General features: G+C 48.2%; 1 protein-coding gene across 1 annotated transcript in view; it reads right to left on the bottom strand.

Annotated features, from left to right (window-relative positions):
• megf11 (multiple EGF-like-domains 11) overlaps positions 1 to 21,811 on the bottom strand; it is a 555,378-nt gene that overhangs the window by 290,953 nt on the left and 242,614 nt on the right. Inside the window, 3 exon segments of the mRNA XM_046352068.1 lie at positions 177 to 340; positions 2,694 to 2,814; positions 21,358 to 21,532. Coding sequence (XP_046208024.1) covers positions 177 to 340; positions 2,694 to 2,814; positions 21,358 to 21,532 — 460 coding nt within the window.

Here is a 21,811-nt window from a genome sequence, read left to right on the forward strand (position 1 = left end):
GATAGGAGGCAGGGTTAGGGTCAGGATTAGGGTCAGGGGTCAGTACTTACAGGACAGGGTAGGGTGCAGGGTTAGGGTCAGGGGTCAATACTTACAGGACAGGGTAGGAGGCAGGGTTAGGGTCAGGGTTAGGGTCAGGATTAGGGTCAGGGTTCGGGTTAGGGGTCAGTACTTACAGGACAGGGTAAGAGGCAGTGCTCCCCTCTCCAGCCTGGGGAGCAGGTACAGACACCATCCATGGGGTCACAGGCTGCGCCGTTGGCACATAGACAGCTCTGATTACAGCCCAGACCCCAGCTACCACTGGAGCACAGAGTAGAGCAGTCCACTCCCTGCCAACCTGCATGGGTTGATACATGAATCAATCAGTCAGTCAGTCAGTCAATCAGTCAGTCAGTCAATCAGTCAGTCAGTCAATCAGTCAGTCAGTTCATCAGTCAGTCAGTCAGTCAATCAGTCAGTCAAATCAGTCAGTCAGTCAGTCAATCAGTCAGTCAGTCAGTCAATCAATCTGTCAGTCAGTCAGGTGATCAGTCAGTCAATCAGTCAGTCAGTCAGTCAGTCAGTCAGTCAGTCCATCAATCAGTCAATCAGTCAGTCAGTCAGTCAGTCAATCAGTCAGTCAGTCAGTCAGTCAGTCCATCAGTCAGTCAATCAGTCAGTCAATCAGTCAATCAGTCAGTCCATCAATCAGTCAGTCAATCAGTCAGCCAATCAGTCAATCAGTCAATCAGTCAGTCAGTCAGTCAATCAGACAGCCAGTCAGTCAATCAGTCAGTCAGTCAGTCCATCAGTCAGTCAGTCAGTCAGTCAATCAGTCAGCCAGTCAGTCAATCAGTCAGTCAATCAGTCAGTCAATCAGTCAGTCAATCAGTCAGTCAGTCAGTCAATCAGTCAATCAGTCAGTCAGTCATTCAGTCAGTCAGTCTGTCAGTGAATCAGTGAATCAGTCAGTCATTCAGTCAGTCAGTCTGTCAGTCAGTTCATCAGTCAGTCAGTCAGTCAGTCAATCAGTCAGTCAATCAGTCAGTCAGTCAGTCAGTCAATCAGTCAGTCAGTCAGTCAGTCAATCAATCTGTCAGTCAGTCAGGTGATCAGTCAGTCAATCAGTCAGTCAGTCAGTCAGTCAGTCAGTCCATCAATCAGTCAGTCAATCATCAATCAGTCAGTCAATCAGTCAGTCAGTCAGTCAATCAGTCAGTCAGTCAGTCAGTCAGTCAGTCCATCAGTCAGTCAATCAGTCAGTCAATCAGTCAATCAGTCAGTCCATCAATCAGTCAGTCAGTCAGCCAATCAGTCAATCAGTCAATCAGTCAGTCAATCAGTCAGCCAGTCAGTCAATCAGTCAGTCAAAGTCAGTCAGTCAGTCAGTCAGTCAGTCAGTCAGTCAGTCAGTCAGTCAGTCAGTCAGTCCATCAGTCAGTCAGTCAGTCAATCAGTCAGCCAGTCAGTCAATCAGTCAGTCAATCAGTCAGTCAATCAGTCAGTCAATCAGTCAGTCCGTCAATCAGTCAGTCAATCAGTCAGTCAATCAGTCAGTCAGTCAGTCAATCAGTCAGTCAGTCTGTCAGTCAGCCAATCAGTTAGTCAGTCAATCAGTCAGCCAGTCAGTGAATCAGTCAGTCTGTCAGTCAGCCAATCAGTTAGTCAGTCAATCAGTCAGCCAGTCAGTGAATCAGTCAGTCATTCAGTCAGTCAGTCAATCAGTCAGTCAATCAGTCAGTCAATCAGTCAATCAGTCAGTCAGTCAGTCAGTCAATCAGTCAGTCAATCAGTCAGTCAATCAGTCAGTCAGTCAATCAGTCAGTCAGTCTGTCAGTGAATCAGTGAATCAGTCAGTCAGCCTGAAGGGGGTCTGAAAGGGTTTTGGGAAGGTGTTCTGCTGAAAAAGTGGTAGTGAATGATTAACAATGTCTCCATTCACAAGGATGTTGCCTTTTGATTGACACATAGCCAGTACCCTGGGTGAGTCAGGCCGTTGTATTAGCTATGTCCCTGGGTGAGTCAGTCCGTTGTATTGGCTATGTCCCCTGGGTGAGTCAGTCCGTTGTATTAGCTATGTCCCCTGGGTGAGTCAGTCCGTTGTATTAGCTATGTCCCCTGGGTGAGTCAGTCCGTTGTATTAGCTATGTCCCCTGGGTGAGTCAGTCCGTTGTATTAGCTATGTCCCCTGGGTGAGTCAGTCCGTTGTATTAGCTATGTCCCCTGGGTGAGTCAGTCCGTTGTATTAGCTATGTCCCCTGGGTGAGTCAGTCCGTTGTATTAGCTATGTCCCCTGGGTGAGTCAGTCCGTTGTATTAGCTATGTCCCCTGGGTGAGCTATGTCCCCTGGGTGAGTCAGTCCGTTGTATTAGCTATGTCCCCTGGGTGAGTCAGGCCGTTGTATTAGCTATGTCCCCTGGGTGAGTCAGTCCGTTGTAGGAGCTATGTCCCCTGGGTGAGTCAGTCCGTTGTATTAGCTATGTCCCCTGGGTGAGTCAGTCCGTTGTATTAGCTATGTCCCCTGGGTGAGTCAGTCAGTTGTATTAGCTATGTCCCCTGGGTGAGTCAGTCCGTTGTATTAGCTATGTCCCCTGGGTGAGTCAGTCCGTTGTAGGAGCTATGTCCCCTGGGTGAGTCAGTCCGTTGTAGGAGCTATGTCCCCTGGGTGAGTCAGTCCGTTGTATTAGCTATGTCCCCTGGGTGTACTGTACCTTCTCTGCAGCTACAGGATCCATCGATGGGAGAGCAGGGGGCGTGGTTATGACAGGAGCAGGTAGAGGAGCAACTAGGACCGTATAGCCCCGGAGGACATAGAGAAGAGCAGTCATCTCCCTGGAGAGAGGAGGAGGGGAGAGGAGGAGAGGAGAGAGGAGGGGAGAGGAGGAGGGGAGAGGAGGAGAGGAGAGAGGAGGGGAGAGGAGGAGGGGAGAGGAGGAGAGGAGAGGAGAAGAGAAGAGGAGAGAGGAGGAGGGGAGAGGAGGAGAGGAGAGGAGGAGAGAGGCGGAGGGGAGAGGAGGAGAGGAGAGGAGAGGAGGAGAGAAGAGGAGAGAGGAGGAGGGGAGAGGAGGAGAGGAGAGGAGAGGAGGAGAGAAGAGGAGGAGAGAAGGAGGGGAGAGGAGGAGAGGAGAGGAGGAGAGGAGAGGAGGAGAGAAGAGGAGGAGAGAAGGAGGGGAGAGGAGGAGGGGAGATGAGGAGAGGAGAGGAGGAGAGAAGAGGAGAGAGGAGGAGGGGAGAGGAGGAGAGGAGAGGAGGAGAGAAGAGGAGAGAGGAAGAGGAGTTAGTTAGCAACTTGAGGAGCAACTAGGACCGTAAAAGCCCTCGAAGACACAGAGCATCATCTAAGAACATCACAGTGACATGTGTCTACTGTGATCACTAGTCTCCCATTTCATATGCCATTTAAGTGGAGCTGCGAGGTTCACAGACCGGGGAGTTCAATCCTTTGTGTGGATAGGCCAGAAAATGTGACTTGTCGCTCCCTATGCAAATGCAGTGTCAGATAGCACATACTGCACTTCAGAGGAGAGCGGAGGACGGCATGAGAAGCGGGACAAACAGAACTGTCACAGAGTGCACAGCAATTGATGTTGCGCCATTCACAGAGCCCTCAGTACACAAAATTGTTGGTCGGAACGGTCCGGAACCAATCAAAATAGCAAGATACCTCCAACAGAGATCTGAATGTATATGAATATATTTCATATCATATCAGTATCATTAGCTTTTAAAAACAATTAAATCTGTTTTCTTTTATCATATTTTTGGACGAGAGAGAGAAGCTATCTCTCTGTTCCTGCAAGTGAGGAGGATATTCACCGTCTTTCATTGAATGTTTTCATAATTTATCTGCGCATAATCGTCGAAAAGCCTACCAGTATGCTAATTAGGTGAGTCAAATAGACGGGCTCTCTTACCGATGCGATTCGGTTGGCTACTGACGAGTCACTCTCTTACCGATGCGATTCGGTTGGCTACTGACGAGTCACTCTCTTACCGATGCGATCCGGTTGGCTACTGACGAGCCACTCTCTTACCGATGCGATCCGGTTGGCTACTGACGAGCCACTCTCTTACCGATGCGATCCGGTTGGCTACTGACGAGTCACTCTCTTACCGATGCGATCCGGTTGGCTACTGACGAGTCACTCTCTTACCGATGCGATCCGGTTGGCTACTCTCTTCAACGTCATTGTCTGGCAAATCCTCATGGACTTCATATGGAAAATGCCAACAAGATCTTTAGTTCACTAGCGATACCATGAACATACTGTAGAGCTATCTATGTTGTATGTTGCTGGTGGAATACACCCCTCCACTCCTCCATCCTCCACTACTCCATCCTCCACTCCTACACTCCTACACTCCTTCATCCCCCACTCCTCCACTCCTCCACTACTCCACTCCTCCATCCTCCACTCCTACACTCCTCCATCCTCCACTCCTCCACTCCTCCACTACTCCACTCCTCCACTACTCCATCCTCCACTACTCCACTACTCCACTCCTCCATCCTCCACTCCTCCATCCTCCACTCCTACACTCCTACACTCCTTCATCCCCCCACTCCTCCACTCCTCCTCCACTCCTACTCCCATCCTCCACTCCTCCACTCCTCCATCCTCCTACACTCCCACTCCTCCATCCCTCCACTCCTCCATCCCTCCACTCCTACACTCCTACATCCTCCTTCATCCCCCATCCCTCCACTCCTTCATCCCTCCACTACTCCATCCCTCCACTACTCCATCCTCCACTACTCCACTACTCCATCCCTCCACTCCTCCATCCCTCCCTCCTCCTCCTCCTCCATCCTCCACTCCTCCATCCTCCACTCCTCCACTCCCTACCTCCCTTCCATCCTCCACTCCTCCATCCTCCCTCCTCCATCCTACACTCCTCCACTCCTACACTCCTCCATCCCTCCACTCCTTCATCCCTCCACTACTCCACTCCTCCATCCTCCACTCCTCCACTCCTCCATCCCTCCCTGCCTTCATCCTCCACTCCTCCATCCTCCACTCCTACACTCCTACACCCTCCACTCCTCCATCCCTCCATCCTCCTCCATTCCTCCATCCTCCACTCCTCCATCCTCCATTCCTCCATCCTCCACTCCTCCATCCCTCCATTCCTCCATCCTCCACCCTCCACTCCTCCATCCCTCCACCCCTCCACTCCTTCATCCTCCACTCCTCCATTCCTCCATCCTCCACTCCTTCATCCCCTCCACTCCTCCACTCCTCCCTCTCCATCCTCCACTCCTCCACTCCTCCATCCTCCATCCCTCCACCCCTCCACTCCTTCATCCCTCCACTCCTCCATCCTCCACTCCTCCATCCCTCCTCCACTCCTCCACATCCTCCACCCCTCCATCCCTCCACTCCTCCATCCCTCCCCTCCATTCCTCCATCCCTCCACCCCTCCATCCCCTCCATCCCTCCATCCCTCCACTCCTCCATCCCTCCATCTCCTCCATCCTCCCTCCTCCACCATCCTCCACTCCTCCACCCCTCCACTCCTCCATCCCTCCACTCCTCCACCCCTCCATCCTCCACTCTTCCCTCCTCCATCCCTCCACTCCTCCATCCCTCCATCCCTCCACTCCTCCATCCCTCCACTCCCTCCATCCTCCACTCCTCCACCCCTCCACTCCTCCATCCCTCCACTCCTCCACCCCTCCATCCTCCCTCTTCCATCCTCCATCCCTCCTCCTCCTCCCTCCATCCTCCACCCTCCATCCTCCTCCTATCCCTCCACTCCTTCATCCCTCCATCTCCTCCATCCTCCATCCCTCCACCCCTCCATCCCTCCACCCCTCCACTCCTCCATCCCTCCACTCCCTCCACCCCTCCATCCTCCACTCCTCCACTCCTCCATCCCTCCACTCCTCCATCCCTCCATCCCTCCACTCCTCCATCCCTCCACTCCTCCATCCTCCACTCCTCCATCCCTCCATCCCTCCATCTCCTCCATCCCTCCACTCCTCCATCCCTCCACTCCTCCATCCCTCCCTCCACTCCTCCATCCCTCCACTCCTCCACCCCTCCACCCCTCCCCTCCATCCTCCACTCCTCCATCCCTCCACTCCTCCATCCCTCCACTCCTCCACTCCTCCATCCCTCCACTCCTCCATCCTCCTCCATCCCTCCACTCCTCCATCCCTCCACTCCTCCATCCTCCATCCTCCATCCCTCCACCCCTCCATCCCCTCCATCCCTCCACTCCTCCATCATCCCTCCACTCCTCCACTCCCCTCCATCCTCCACCCCTCCACTCCTCCATCCCTCCACTCCTCCATCCCTCCCCCTCCACCCCTCCATCCCTCCACCCCTCCACTCCTCCATCCCTCCACTCCTCCATCCTCCCCTCCATCCTCCACTCTTCCACTCCTCCATCCCTCCACTCCTCCATCCCTCCATCCCTCCATCCTCCATCCCTCCACTCCTCCATCCCTCCACTCCTCCACCCCTCCATCCCTCCATCCTCCCTCCATCCCTCCACTCCTCCATCCTCCATCCCTCCATCCCTCCACTCCTCCATCCCTCCACTCCTCCATCCCTCCACTCCTCCATCCCTCCATCTCCTCCATCCCTCCATCCCTCCATCCTCCATCTCCTCCACTCCTCCATCCCCTCCATCCACTCCTTCCCTCCACTCCTCCATCCTCCACTCCTCCATCCTCCACTCCTCCACCCCTCCATCCCTCCATCCCTCCACTCCTCCACTCCACTCCTCCATCCTCCACTCCTCCACTCCTCCATCCTCCACTCCTCCACCCCTCCATCCTCCACTCCTCCATTCCACTCCTCCATCCCTCCACTCCTCCATCCCTCCATCCCTCCACTCTCCATCCCTCCACTCCTCCATCCTCCACTCCTCCATCCCCCCTCCATCCCTCCATCTCCTCCATCCCTCCACTCCTCCATCCTCCCTCCCCCTCCACTCCTCCCCTCCACTCCTCCATCCCTCCACTCCTCCATCCCTCCACTCCTCCACCCCTCCACTCCCTCCATCCTCCACTCCTCCATCCCTCCACTCCTCCATCCCTCCACTCCTCCATCCTCCATCCTCCATCCCTCCACTCCTCCATCCTCCACTCCTCCATCCCTCCACTCCTCCATCCCTCCACTCCTCCATCCCTCCACTCCTCCATCCCTCCATTCCTCCATCCCTCCATCCTCTCCTCCATCCCTCCACTCCTCCATCCCTCCACTCCTCCATCCCTCCACTCCTCCATCCCTCCACTCCTCCATCCCTCCACTCCTCCATCCCTCCACTCCTCCCTCCTTCCCTCCACTCCTCCATCCCTCCACTCCTCCATCCTCCTCCCCCATCCCTCCATTCCTCCACCCTCCACTCCTCCATCCCTCCACTCCTCCATCCCTCCACTCCCATCCTCCTCCTCCATCCCTCCACTCCTCCATCCTCCACTCCTCCATCCCTCCACTCCTCCATCCTCCACTCCTCCATCCCTCCACTCCTTCCCTCCATCCCTCCATCCTCCACTCCTCCACTCCTCCACTCCTCCTCCTCCCTCCTCCATCCCTCCATCCTCCATCCTCCATCCCTCCATCCCTCCATCCCTCCACTCCTCCATCCCTCCATCCCTCCATCCCCTCCTCCCTCCACTCCTCCATCCTCCACTCCTCCATCCTCCACTCCTCCATCCCTCCACTCCTCCACTCCTCCACTCCTCCACTCCTCCATCCCTCCACTCCTCCATCCTCCCTCCTCCATCCCTCCACTCCTCCCCCTCCATCCCTCCACTCCTCCATCCCTCCACTCCTCCATCCCTCCATCCCTCCATCCCTCCATCCCTCCACTCCTCCATCCCTCCACCTCCACTCCTCCACTCCTCCATCCCTCCACTCCTCCCTCCCTCCACTCCTCCATCCCTCCACTCCTCCATCCTCCACTCCTCCACTCCTCCACTCCTCCACTCCTCCATCCTCCACTCCTCCACTCCTCCACTCCCTCCACTCCTCCATCCTCCATCCCTCCCTCCCATCCCTCCACTCCTCCATCCCTCCACTCCTCCACTCCTCCATCCTCCACTCCTCCATCCCTCCACTCCTCCATCCTCCACTCCTCCATCCTCCCTCCTCCATCCTCCACTACTCCACTCCTCCATCCTCCACTCCTCCACTCCTCCATCCCTCCACTCCTCCATCCCTCCACTCCTCCATCCCTCCACTCCTCCATCCCTCCACTCCTCCATCCTCCACTCCTCCATCCCTCCATCCTCCATCCTCCACTCCTCTATCCCTCCACTCCTCGACCCCTCCATCCCTCCACTCCTCCATCCCTCCATCCCTCCACCCCTCCATCCCTCCACCCCTCCATCCCTCCACTCCTCCACTCCTCCATCCCTCCATCCCTCCACTCCTCCATCCCTCCATCCCTCCATTCATCCACCCCTCCACTCCTCCATCCCTCCACTCCTCCACTCCTCCACCCCTCCACACCTCCACCCCTCCCCCCGGTCCTCTCCTCTGTAGTTCACACCAGGCCAGGGTCATTATAATTCCTCTGCTTTAAAATGGCTGAGCACAGCAGCACCTATAAAGATCCCCCCTCTCTCTCTCGCTTTCTCTCAGCCCTGATGATCATAGCCCTGTGTCTCTGGGTCCCCTCCCCTCCATCTCTCTCTCTCTCTCTCTTTCTCTCAGCCCTGATGATCATAGCCCTGTGTCTCTGGGTCCTCTCCACTCCATCTCTCTCTCTCCTCTCTCTTCTCTGTCCTGAGTGACAGCTGACAGTATGATTTAGAGTACTAATTAGCGCCATAGAAAAGTCCTGTGTGTCTGGGGACTCCCTCCTCGCTCCTCCTCACCGACTCGCCCCTGAGCCTCCTCTGTGCCTCTCCTCACCGGGACTCTGCTCTGTCTGCTACCCAGCTGTCAGCTCAGCACTGTGTGTGTCCGCTCATCTTTAAACGGAGTTTAAACGGAGGAAAGGAAAGGACACTGGATGCCAGGGGCAGAACATGGTGTATCTTAAAGGGTCTCTCCTCTCATCTTCCTCCTCCTCTCCCTCCACCTCCTCCTCCTCTCCCCTCCCTTCTCCACCTCCACCTCCTCCTCCCCTCCCCTTCCTCCTCCTCTCCCCTTCCTTCTCCTCCTCCCTCCACCTCCTCCTCCCCTCCTCTCCCCTTCCTCCTCCCTCTCCTCTTCCTCCTCCTCTCCCCTTCCTCCTCCCTCCTCCTCCCTCCACCTCCCCCTCCCCTCCCCTTCCCCCTCCTCTCCCCTTCCTCCTCCTCCTCTCCCTTTCCTCCTCCTCCTCCACCACCTCCTCCTCCTCCTCCGCCTCCCCTCCTCCTCTCCCCTTCCTTCTCCTCTTCTCTTCTTCCTCCCTCCACCTCCTCCTCCGCTTCCCCTCCTCCTCCTCTTCCTCCCTCCACCTCCTCCACCTCCACTCCTCCCTCCTCCTCTCCCCTTCCTTCTCCTCTCCTCCTCCTCCTCCGCCTCGCCTCCTCCTCTCCTCCTCTCCCCTTCCTCCTCCTCTCCCCTTCCTTCTCCACTCCTCCTCCCTCCACCTCCTCCTCCTCCTCTCCCCTTCCCCCTCCTCTCCCCTTCCTTCTCCTCTCCTCCTCCTCCTCCCTCCACCACCTCCTCCTCCTCCTCCGCCTCCCCTCCTCCTCTCCCCTTCCTTCTCCTCTCCTCCCTCCTGCTCCTCCCTCCTCCTCTCCTCTCCCCCCCTACACCTCCTCCACCTCCCCCTCCACCTCCTCCTCCTCCTCTCCCATTCCTTCTCCTCTCCTCCTCCACCTCCTCCCCCTACACCTCCTCCACCTACCCCCTCCACCTCCTCCTCCTCCTCCTCCTCTCCTCCTCTCCCATTCCTTCTCCTCTCCTCCTCCCTACACCTCCTCCACCTACCCCGTCCACCTCCTCCTCCTCCTCCTCCCTCCCATTCTCTCCTCCTCCTCCTCCTCCTCCTCCTCCTCCTCCACCTTCCCGCTCCACCTCCTCCTCCTCTCCCATTCCTTCTCCTCTCCTCCTCCTCCTCCTCCTCCTCCTCCTCCTCCTCCTCCTCCTCCCCTACACCTCCTTCTCTCCTCCTCTCCTCATCTTCCTCCACCTCCCCCCACACCTCCTCCTCCTCCTCTCTTCCTCCTCCTCTCCTCCTCTCTCTCTTCCCTTGGCGTCCTACATGAAAGCTTCGGTCTGAGAATGACACTTTTATCAATCAGTTCACAGTAGCCTTTGTTCTGTTCTCAAAATGATGGTTTTAATACTGCTAACAATGGCACTTCTACTCTGTTCCCGTTGTTATCTAAGTGCTGAGAGGAGAGGGGGTGTGGTGACGGGGAGGAAGAGAAAGAGAAATCAGAGGAAGAGGAAGAAGAAGAAGTGGAGGAGATGGAGGATAAGGAGGTTGAGGTGGAGGAGAAGGAGGTGGAGGAGGAGGTGGAAGAGGAGGAGGTGGAAGAGGATGTGGAGGAGGAGAAGGTGGTGGAAGAGAAGGTGGTGGAAGAGGAGGAGGTAGAAGAGAAGGAGAAGGAGGTGGAAGAGGAGGAGGTGGAGGAGGGGAGGAGGAGGTGGAAGAGGAAAAGGTGGAGGAGGTAGAGGAGCAGGTAGAAGAGGAGGAGGTGGAAGAGAAGGAGGTGGAAGAGGAGTTGGAGGAGGAGGTGGAAGAGGTGGAAGAGGAAAAGGCGGAGGAGGTAGAGGAGCAGGTAGAAGAGGAGGAGGTGGAAGAGGAGAAAGAAGAGACATGGCGAAGTGGAAGAAGAGGAAGGAGGTTTCAGCTCATCCCCAGATCAACAGGCAATTAACTGGTGCCTGGCCTCATGGGTAAAGGAAGGAGGTTTGGTCACTGAGACACAAATGACTTGGCTGCATCCTGGCAGTAATGTTACACCCTGTTATCTTTTTTGGTTTTCTCATGATTTGTTTGGGTCTTTGTGCTGCTGTCCTGGCGCTCTGTGGGGTCTGTTTGTGTTTGTGAACAGAGCCCCAGGACCAGCTTGCTTAGGGGACTCTTCTCCAGGTTCATCTCTCTGTAGGTGATGGCTTTGTTATGGAAGGTTTGTGAATCGCTTCCTTTTAGGTGGTTGTAGAATTTCATGGGTCTTTCCTGGATTTTGATCATTAGCGGGTATCGGCCTCATTCTGCTCTGCATTATTTGGTGGTTTTTTCGTTATTTTTGCTGAGGTGTTTGGTTATTTTTGCAGAATTCTGCGTGCAGAGTCTCAATTTGGTGTTTGTCCCATTTTGTGAATTCTTGGTTGGTGTGCGGACACCAGACCTCACAACCATAAAGGGCAGTGGGCTCTATGACTGATTCTATTTTTTTTTAGCCAGATCTTAATTGTCAAGTTTTATATTCCTTTTGATGGCATAGAAGGCCTTTCTTGCCTTTTCTCTCAGATCGTTCACAGCTTCAACACCGTTATTTTTGTCTTACTGAGATTTACTGTCAGGGCCCAGGTCTGTCAGGGCTAGGTCTGTCAGGGCCCAGGTCTGTCAGGGCTAGGTCTGTCAGGGCCCAGGTCTGTCAGGGCTAGGTCTGTCAGGGCTAGGTCTGTCAGGGCCCAGGTCTGTCAGGGCTAGGTCTGTCAGGGCCCAGGTCTGTCAGGGCCCAGGTCTGTCAGGGCCCAGGTCTGACAGGGCTAGGTCTGTCAGGGCTAGGTCTGTCAGGGCCCAGGTCTGTCAGGGCCCAGGTCTGACAGGCCCCAGGTCTGACAGAATATGTGCAAATGATCTAGGTGCTGCTGTAGGCCCTCCTTGGTTGGAGACAGATCATCAGGAAACAGTGGACATTTGACTTCAGATTCCAGTAGGGTGAGGCCGGGTGCTGCAGACTTTTCTAGTGCCCTCGCCAATTCGTTAATATATATGTTGAAGAGGATGGGGCTCAAGCTGCATCCCTGTCTCACCCCACGGCTCTGTGGAAAGACGTGTTTTTAACCTATATAACCTATTTATCATATTTAACATATTCAACATATGTAACATATTTAACATATTTAATATATTTAACATATTTAACATATTTAATATATTTAACATATTTAACCTATTTAACATATTTAACATATTTAATATATTTAATATATTTAACATATTTAATTTATTTAACATATTTATATTTAATAAATTTAACATATTTAATATATTTAACATTTTTACATATTTAACCTATTTAACATATTTAACCTATTTAACATATTTAATTGATTTAACTTATTTAATATATTTAATATATTTAATATATTTAACATATTTAACATATTTAATAAATTTAACATATTTAATACATTTATTTAATATATTTAATATATTTAACATATTTAATATATTTAACATATTTAATTTATTTAATATATTTAATATATTTAACATATTTAATATATTTAATATATTTAACATATTTAACATATTTAATTTATTTAACGTTATTTAATATATTTAACATATTTTACACCGTATTTCCATATTTAATATATTTAACTATTTATTTATATTTAACATATTTAAATATTTAATATATTTAATATATTTAACATATTTAATTTATTTAACGTTATTTCTAATGACATCGTATTTAACATATTTAATATATTTAACATTTTGGGGTGTTTTTTGGAGAATTTGTTCATGTTTTTCAGGGCCCCCATTTGCACAATGAGGTTTAATATGATTTAACTGTTTGGTTTAAATATTTAACATAAAACAAGTGAAATCACATAAAAAGGTATCTGGACTTTTCTATAATATACATATAACGTGTTTACATCAAATTTAAGAGATTTGTGTTTAATATATTTAAATTTAACATGTTTAATACTATTTAGTGATTTTTAACCACACACCTGTTTTTTTTGGACATGGATTGTATAAAGATGTTTAACTCAATACTACTTTCCAGTGATTGTCATTTAACTTGGGACATGGGACTATGGATTTAAAGAAATAAGTTTGGAATACTACTAGTGATTGGTTTAGCAACACGGGACGTTTTGGGGTGTTTTTGGAGAATTTGTTCATGTTTTTACTAGTGATTGGTTTAGCCACAATGGGGACATGGGACTGTTTGGGGTAAAGTTGAACAAAAACAAGTGAAATAACATAAAAATATCTGGACTTTTCTATAATATGGTATAAGCCTTTACATCAAACATGGGATTTGGTTGTAAAGAAATAACTCAATACTACTAGTGATTGGTTTAGCCACTCAGGGACATGGGACTATGGTTGTAAAGAAATAACTCAATACTACTAGTGATTGGTTTAGCCACTCAGGGACATGGGACTATGGTTGTAAAGAAATAACTCAATACTACTAGTGATTGGTTTAGCCACACGGGGACATGGGACTGTGGTTGTAAAGAAATAACTCAATACTACTAGTGATTGGTTTAGCCACACGGGGACATGGGACTGTGGTTGTAAAGAAATAACTCAATACTACTGGCCTAGTGATTGGTTTAGCCACTCAGGGACATGGGACTATGGTTGTAAAGAAATAACTCAATACTACTAGTGATTGGTTTAGCCACACGGGGACATGGGACTGTGGTTGTAAAGAAATAACTCAATACTACTAGTGATTGGTTTAGCCACACGGGGACATGGGACTGTGGTTGTAAAGAAATAACTCAATACTACTAGTGATTGGTTTAGCCACACGGGGACATGGGACTATGGTTGTAAAGAAATAACTCAATACTACTAGTGATTGGTTTAGCCACACGGGGACATGGGACTATGGTTGTAAAGAAATAACTCAATACTACTAGTGATTGGTTTAGCCACTCAGGGACATGGGACTATGGTTGTAAAGAAATAACTCAATACTACTAGTGATTGGTTTAGCCACACGGGGACATGGGACTATGGTTGTAAAGAAATAACCCAATACTACTAGTGATTGGTTTAGCCACTCGGGGACATGGGACTATGGTTGTAAAGAAATAACTCAATACTACTAGTGATTGGTTTAGCCACACGGGGACATGGGACTATGGTTGTAAAGAAATAACTCAATACTACTGGCCTAGTGATTGGTTTAGCCACACGGGGACATGGGACTATGGTTGTAAAGAAATAACTCAATACTACTGGCCTAGTGATTGGTTTAGCCACACGGGGACATGGGACTATGGTTGTAAAGAAATAACTCAATACTACTGGCCTAGTGATTGGTTTAGCCACACGGGGACATGGGACTATGGTTGTAAAGAAATAACTCAATACTACTGGCCTAGTGATTGGTTTAGCCACACGGGGACATGGGACTATGGTTGTAAAGAAATAACTCAATACTACTGGCCTAGTGATTGGTTTAGCCACACGGGGACATGGGACTATGGTTGTAAAGAAATAACTCAATACTACTGGCCTAGTGATTGGTTTAGCCACTCAGGGACATGGGACTATGGTTGTAAAGAAATAACTCAATACTACTAGTGATTGGTTTAGCCACACAGGGACATGGGACTATGGTTGTAAAGAAATAACTCAATACTACTACTAGTGATTGGTTTAGCCACACGGGGACATGGGACTATGGTTGTAAAGAAATAACTCAATACTACTAGTGATTGGTTTAGCCACTCAGGGACATGGGACTGTGGTTGTAAAGAAATAACTCAATACTACTAGTGATTGGTTTAGCCACACGGGGACATGGGACTATGGTTGTAAAGAAATAACCCAATACTACTAGTGATTGGTTTAGCCACTCAGGGACATGGGACTGTGGTTGTAAAGAAATAACTCAATACTACTAGTGATTGGTTTAGCCACTCAGGGACATGGGACTGTGGTTGTAAGAAATAACTCAATACTACTAGTGATTGGTTTAGCCACTCAGGGACATGGGACTATGGTTGTAAAGAAATAACTCAATACTACTAGTGATTGGTTTAGCCACTCGGGGACATGGGACTACAGTGATTCCCTTTTTTATTTATGCATTTAAAGAAATGTTTTTATTTGAATATCCGAAACATATAATCTACTTGCAGTGAAGCCCCTCAACAACTACATCACACCAGTCATCCAACAGACTCCCATTCAGAGAGACACACAGAGGCATCCAGGGTCAATGCCTTGCTCAAGGGCACGTTGACAGATCTCCCACCAGGCTAATAAATAAATAATACAATTAAATATATTACAATTGGCTCATTAATCCCCCTCCTCTCCCCTGTAACTATTCCCCAGGTCGTTGCTGCAAATGAGAACATGTTCTCAGTCAACTTCCCTGGTAAAATAACGGATAAATAAAAAATAATAAATAAAATATTCCCCACCCCCAAGAACCCCCCAATGCACCAATCAGAAAGAACTAAAGAGAAAAAAGGAAAAGACTGAAAAAACAGCAAACAACAAGCACATTTTTGTTCTTGTTATAACTAAATACATTTAAAACAAAGGACATCAAGGACAAGTGAAATCATAACAGCAATGCCAACTGTATATGTTTGTGTGTGTTCTTGTATGTGTTGATTTGAATGAGAGTGTGTGTATATGTATGTGTACAAACACCTGCACGGCATCAGCCTCAGGCACACCGGCATTCGTTGTAAAAACACTGTCCCTCAGAGTCATTCAAATGTACTTTTTATTATGTGTTATTTTGCTTTTATTTATTTACTTTTATCTTTGACTATCATTCTCTCTCTCACACAGCAACTCCACTCCCACTTGTCTCCAATTCCACATCCCAACCCTCAGCTTCCCTCAGCCCATTCTCTGCTGGTCACCCTCAGCCCATCCCATCTATCTCTGCTGGTCACCCTCAGCCCATCCCATCTATCTCTGCTGGTCACCCTCAGCCCATCCCATCTATCTCTGCTTTCAGCCCACTATCTCTGCTGGTCACCCTCAGCCCATCCCATCTACTCAGCCCCTATCTCTGCTGGTCACCCTCAGCCAATCCCATCTATCTCTGCTGGTCAGCCCATCCCATCATCTCTGCTGGTCACCCTCAGCCCATCCCATCAGCTTCCCTCAGTCCCATCTATCTCTGCTGGTCACCCTCAGCCCATCCCATCATCTCTGCTGGTCACCCCTCATCCCAGCCCCTCCCATCTATCTCTGCTGGTCACCCTCAGCCCATCCCTATCTATCTGGTCACCCTCAGCCCATCCCATCTATCTCTGCTGGTCACCCTCAGCCCATCCCATCCATCCCATCTATCTCTGCTGGTCACCCTCAGCCCATCCCATCCCTGGTCCTCCTCCCATCCCATCTATCTCTGCTGGTCACCCTCAGCCTCATCCCATCTATCTCTGCTGGTCACCCTCAGCCCATCCCATCTATCTCTGCTGGCCTCATCCATCCCATCTATCTCTGCTGGACACCCTCAGCCCATCCCATCTATCTCTGCTGGTCACCCTCAGCCCATCCCATCTATCTCTGCTGGTCACCCTCATCCCATCAGTCACCCCCATCCCATCTATCTCTGCTGGTCATCTCTGCTGGACACCCTCAGCCCATCCCATCTATCTCTGCTGGTCACCCTCAGCCCATCCCATCTATCTCTGCTGCTGGTCACCCTCAGCCCCTCCCACCCTCAGCCCATCCCATCTATCTCTGCTGGTCACCCTCAGCCAATCCCTCTATCTCTGCTGGACACCCTTCAGCCCATCCCATCTATCTCTGCTGGACACTCTCAGCCCATCCCTTCTATCTTTGCTGGTCAGCCCCTCCATCCCATCTATCTCTGCTGGTACCCTCACATCCCATCTATCTCTGCTGGTCACCCTCAGCCCATCCCATCTATCTCTGCTGGTCACCCCAGCCCATCCCATCTATCTCTGCTGGCCCATCCCATCTATCTCTGCTGGACACCCTCAGCCCATCCCATCTATCTCTGCTGGTCACCCTCAGCCCATCCCATCTACCACTTCAGGTTTCTACGCAACACATATCTTTCAACTATACTGTGATGTTTAACGTACAATTTCAATCTATCTAATTGAATAGAATCCACAGCTTGCGTGTTGAAGATAAATACTTTTACTAAGAGTATTAGTATATTAGTAATTGACTGACCAGGTCTGTCCAGATCTCCTAACAGTACTATTTTTGGGGTCAATTTTAGATCAATGCTATGCATTTTCAGCCACTCCTGAACGGGAAACCAGAAACAGGCTACCTGAGGTCAATACCAAAATAAATGGTCTATTGATTCTGTATCCTCACAACAAAATCTGCAGAGCTTCGATGATTTTATGCCCCAAATATTCAACATTTTGCTGGTGGCAAGAATTCTATATAATACTTTTAGCTGAAAAGCACGAAGTCTTGAATCTTGTGTTGTTTTATATATTAACTCATATACCCTGTACCATGGAATCGGTACATCAAAAATCTCTTCCCAACTATTTTGCAATCTGTATGGCACAGCTGTCAACATCCTGATCCTCAAATGAAACTGGTGTACTTTCCTATTTATTTTTTATTTTATTCCTCTGCCAGTTTTGATCATTTATATTGGGCAGACATGCCAGTTCCCTACCTCCTCCTGCTGCCACCTGCCTCCTCAATTTTGGGGGTAATCAATTGGTTGCACTTTTGGATTGAGCTGTACAATTCTGATAACTCCATGAAGGACATAACTCTGCCATTCCAATTTACAATATCATTTAAGAACAAAATACCCTTTTCAATAAATACAGGTATTTTATCAACCAGCACATTTGAGTTCAGCCATAATATTTGTTGTAATATTTGTTCTATCTTTTCAGGGGATGAAATTGCAATGCTTGTTTGAAAAGAGAGATACTTTGAAAAAAGTATAATTTTCAATTAATCGAGAGACATGGCAATTTGATAATTTAATTTAATACTAACAACCCACCCAGTTCATATTCAGTATATAGGCACGTTTTATCTTGTTTATTTCCTTTTTGGGGGTTTAGAGTCCCAGATAAAGTGAAATATTTTTTGCTCATTTGATTTGAAAAAATGAATCATCAGGAGTAGGCAGCTTCATGAGTAAGTGAGTAAACTGAGATATGACTAAGGAGTTAATCAGGGCATTTTTTTCCATAAATAGACAGCTATTTACGTCACCATGGTTGCAGGATCTTGTCTATTTTTACAAGTTTTCTATTGAAGAGCTTATTTATATATGTTGTGATAGAAATACCAATTGTGTCGACTTCACCATCAGCGCTTTTTATAGGTAAACTGCAGGGTTATGTAAAAGGTTTATTTTTTTTAAAGATCCAATACGTAATATCATAATATCATAATTAGGTTTTAGTCCAAAGAGTACAGAAAAGTTATCTTTAATGAGACATTGCAGGGATCTAGCTTGGGGACTTAATATAAAACTTGAGTCATCAGCATACATGGACACCTTTGGTTTTACGCCTTGGATTTATAATCCTCTAATGATGCTATTGGATCTGATTCTAATAGCTGGCATTTCAATGTCCATAACAAATAGATATGGTGACAGCGGACACCCTTGTTTAACTCCTCTTGACGATTCAAAACTCTCTGAGAAGTAGCCATTGTTTACTATTTTACACCTAGGGTTGCTATACATTATTTTTACCCATTTTATAATAGAATTACCAAAATTGAAACAAATCCAGGCATTTATAAATAAATCCAGTCGTACTTTATCAAAAGCCTTTTCAAAATCAACTATAAATACCATTCCTGACTTCTTATATGTTTCATGATGTTCTATTATTTCTAGTAGTATATTATCGTCCATGTACGATATGTATCGTCCATGTAAAAAACCTGTTTGATCAGGATGAACAATACCTGGTAAAACCCTTTTAATTCTGAGTGCTCTGCATTTCGCTAGTATTTTTGCATCACAACATTGCAGTGTAAGGGGCCTCCAGTTTTTTTTAGATAGACCGGGTATTTATATTTTCAATCTGGGTCTTGTTTTAATTATAGAGATATCAGACCTTCCTGCTCAGTACCTGACAGACAACCATTTCTATAGGAGTAGTTAAAACAATCTAACAATGGAGCTTTTAGTATAGCAAAAAATACTTGATATACCTCTACCGGTATGTCATCAAGCCCATCTATCTCTAGCGGTATCCCATCAAGCCCATCTATCTCTACCGGTATCCCATCAAGCCCATCTATCTCTACCGGTATCCCATCAAGCCCATCTATCTCTACCGGTATCCCATCAAGCCCATCTATCTCTACCGGTATCCCATCAAGCCCATCTATCTCTACCGGTTTCCCATCAAGCCCATCTATCTCTAGCGGTATCCCATCAAGCCCATCTATCTCTACCGGTATCCCATCAAGCCCATCTATCTCTACCGGTATCCCATCAAGCCCATCTATCTCTACCGGTATCCCATCAAGCCCATCTATCTCTACCGGTATCCCATCAAGCCCATCTATCTCTACCGGTATCCCATCAAGCCCATCTATCTCTACCGGTATCCCATCAAGCCCATCTATCTCTACCGGTATCCCATCAAGCCCATCTATCTCTACCGGTATCCCATCAAGCCCATCAATCTCTAGCGGTATCCCATCAAGCCCATCTATCTCTACCGGTATCCCATCAAGCCCATCTATCTCTAGCGGTATCCCATCAAGCCCATCTATCTCTAGCGGTATCCCATCAAGCCCATCTATCTCTACCGGTATCCCATCAAGCCCATCTATCTCTACCGGTATCCCATCAAGCCCATCTATCTCTACCGGTATCCCATCAAGCCCATCTATCTCTAGCGGTATCCCATCAAGCCCATCTATCTCTAGCGGTATCCCATCAAGCCCATCTATCTCTAGCGGTATCCCATCAAGCCCATCTATCTCTAGCGGTATCCCATCAAGCCCATCTATCTCTAGCGGTATCCCATCAAGCCCATCTATCTCTAGCGGTATCCCATCAAGCCCATCTATCTCTACCGGTATCCCATCAAGCCCATCTATCTCTACCGGTATCCCATCAAGCCCATCTATCTCTACCGGTATCCCATCAAGCCCATCTATCTCTACCGGTATCCCATCAAGCCCATCTATCTCTACCGGTATCCCATCAAGCCCATCTATCTCTACCGGTATCCCATCAAGCCCATCTATCTCTAGCGGTATCCCATCAAGCCCATCTATCTCTAGCGGTATCCCATCAAGCCCATCTATCTCTAGCGGTATCCCATCAAGCCCATCTATCTCTACCGGTATCCCATCAAGCCCATCTATCTCTAGCGGTATCCCATCAAGCCCATCTATCTCTAGCGGTATCCCATCAAGCCCATCTATCTCTAGCGGTATCCCATCAAGCCCATCTATCTCTAGCGGTATCCCATCAAGCCCATCTATCTCTAGCGGTATCCCATCAAGCCCATCTATCTCTACCGGTATCCCATCAAGCCCATCTATATCTACCGGTATCCCATCAAGCCCTGGGGTAAAGTTATTCCTCTGTAACTTGGCCTTCGCACTGATCTTTCTGTACATTTGTTAATCTTCCATTTTAAAAATATTATTTGTAAATAATTCCTTACCGTAATCTTCATTCAAAAGAAAGGAGAACATCTAACTAAAATAATTAGCTTCCTCTTTTAAAATAAATTCGGAGAATCATAGATGACTCCGTCTTCAGGAACAAGTTTCTGTTATCGTTCCTGTATTGGAGATTCAGGAAGAATTTTGTGCATTTTTCTCCATATTCCATCCATGTTGCTTTATTTTTTGTAATAGATTACATTAGATCGTTCTGGAATAAGTTCCTCAAGTTCTTTTTTGTTTTTCCTCCAACTTATTTTGTATCTCTAGTATCGTTTTTATTGCGGTACTATTAGTTCCTTCCCTTCTTAGTCTTGGCTCTTTAGACAGAAACGTTTTTTTTTTATTATTGATGAATATTGAAATGAATTTTGTCTTTGTTAAAAATAAGTTGTCCTCCACTAAACTTTGATTACATTTCCAATATCCCCGTCCACGTGGAAAATCTATGACAGTTATGTGAAGGCCAATTAGATGATGATCTGATCGCATTCTGTCTCCTATTAAAACTTGTTTAACCTTTGATGCAAGAGAGAAAGAGACAAGAAAGTAGTCAAGATGACGAGCTTGATTAAATCTCCTCCATCTATATCTCACTAGGTCGGGTTTTTTGAGTCTCCAAATATCCACTATTTCTAATGTGTCCATAATGTTTGTGATTTCCTTAAGGGCATGGTGATGATAGTTTGTGGAGTGATTACCTTTACTGTCCATTGGGGTACTTAACATTTTCCTATTGGCTTAGCCACAGGGACCCAGATTAGTGCTCTGCAGTGGTTTTAGCCACTCAGGGACCTGGGACTACTATAGTGCTTTCCTATTGGGTAAGTGATTTGTGCTACTGGGTGGCTAATTGGTCAATCAGAAAAGGAGTTCAGCACACCCAGTGGAAGAAGAGGAAGAAGAACTCACCATGTAACCAGGGGCACAGACGCAGGCCCCAGTGACTGCGTGACAGTCGGCCCCGTGGGAACAGCTGCATGGCAACCTGCATCCATCGCTGTGGTAACCAGGTGGACAGGTCTCGTTGCAGTAGAGCCCCACCCATCCTGCTGTACAGCTGCACTCACCTGACAGGGGGTGACAGCTAGAGCAGAATCAATAAATCAAATTAATCAATCAACCAACCAATCTAATTAAAAAATCAACAATCAATCAACAAACCAATCTAATTAATCTATCAATCAAACAATCTAATCAATCAATCAATCTAATCAATCAATCAACCAACAAATCAATCATTCAGTCAATCAGTCGTTTAGTCAATCAGTCAAATGTTATCTGTAAAGCCCTTTCGACATCAAGCAAACATAATCCCCACGTGCCTATAGCATCCATCCATATCCATCCATCCATCCAAACAGTG

This window comes from Oncorhynchus gorbuscha, linkage group LG06, assembly GCF_021184085.1.
Source record: "Oncorhynchus gorbuscha isolate QuinsamMale2020 ecotype Even-year linkage group LG06, OgorEven_v1.0, whole genome shotgun sequence".
NCBI lineage: Eukaryota > Metazoa > Chordata > Actinopteri > Salmoniformes > Salmonidae > Oncorhynchus > Oncorhynchus gorbuscha.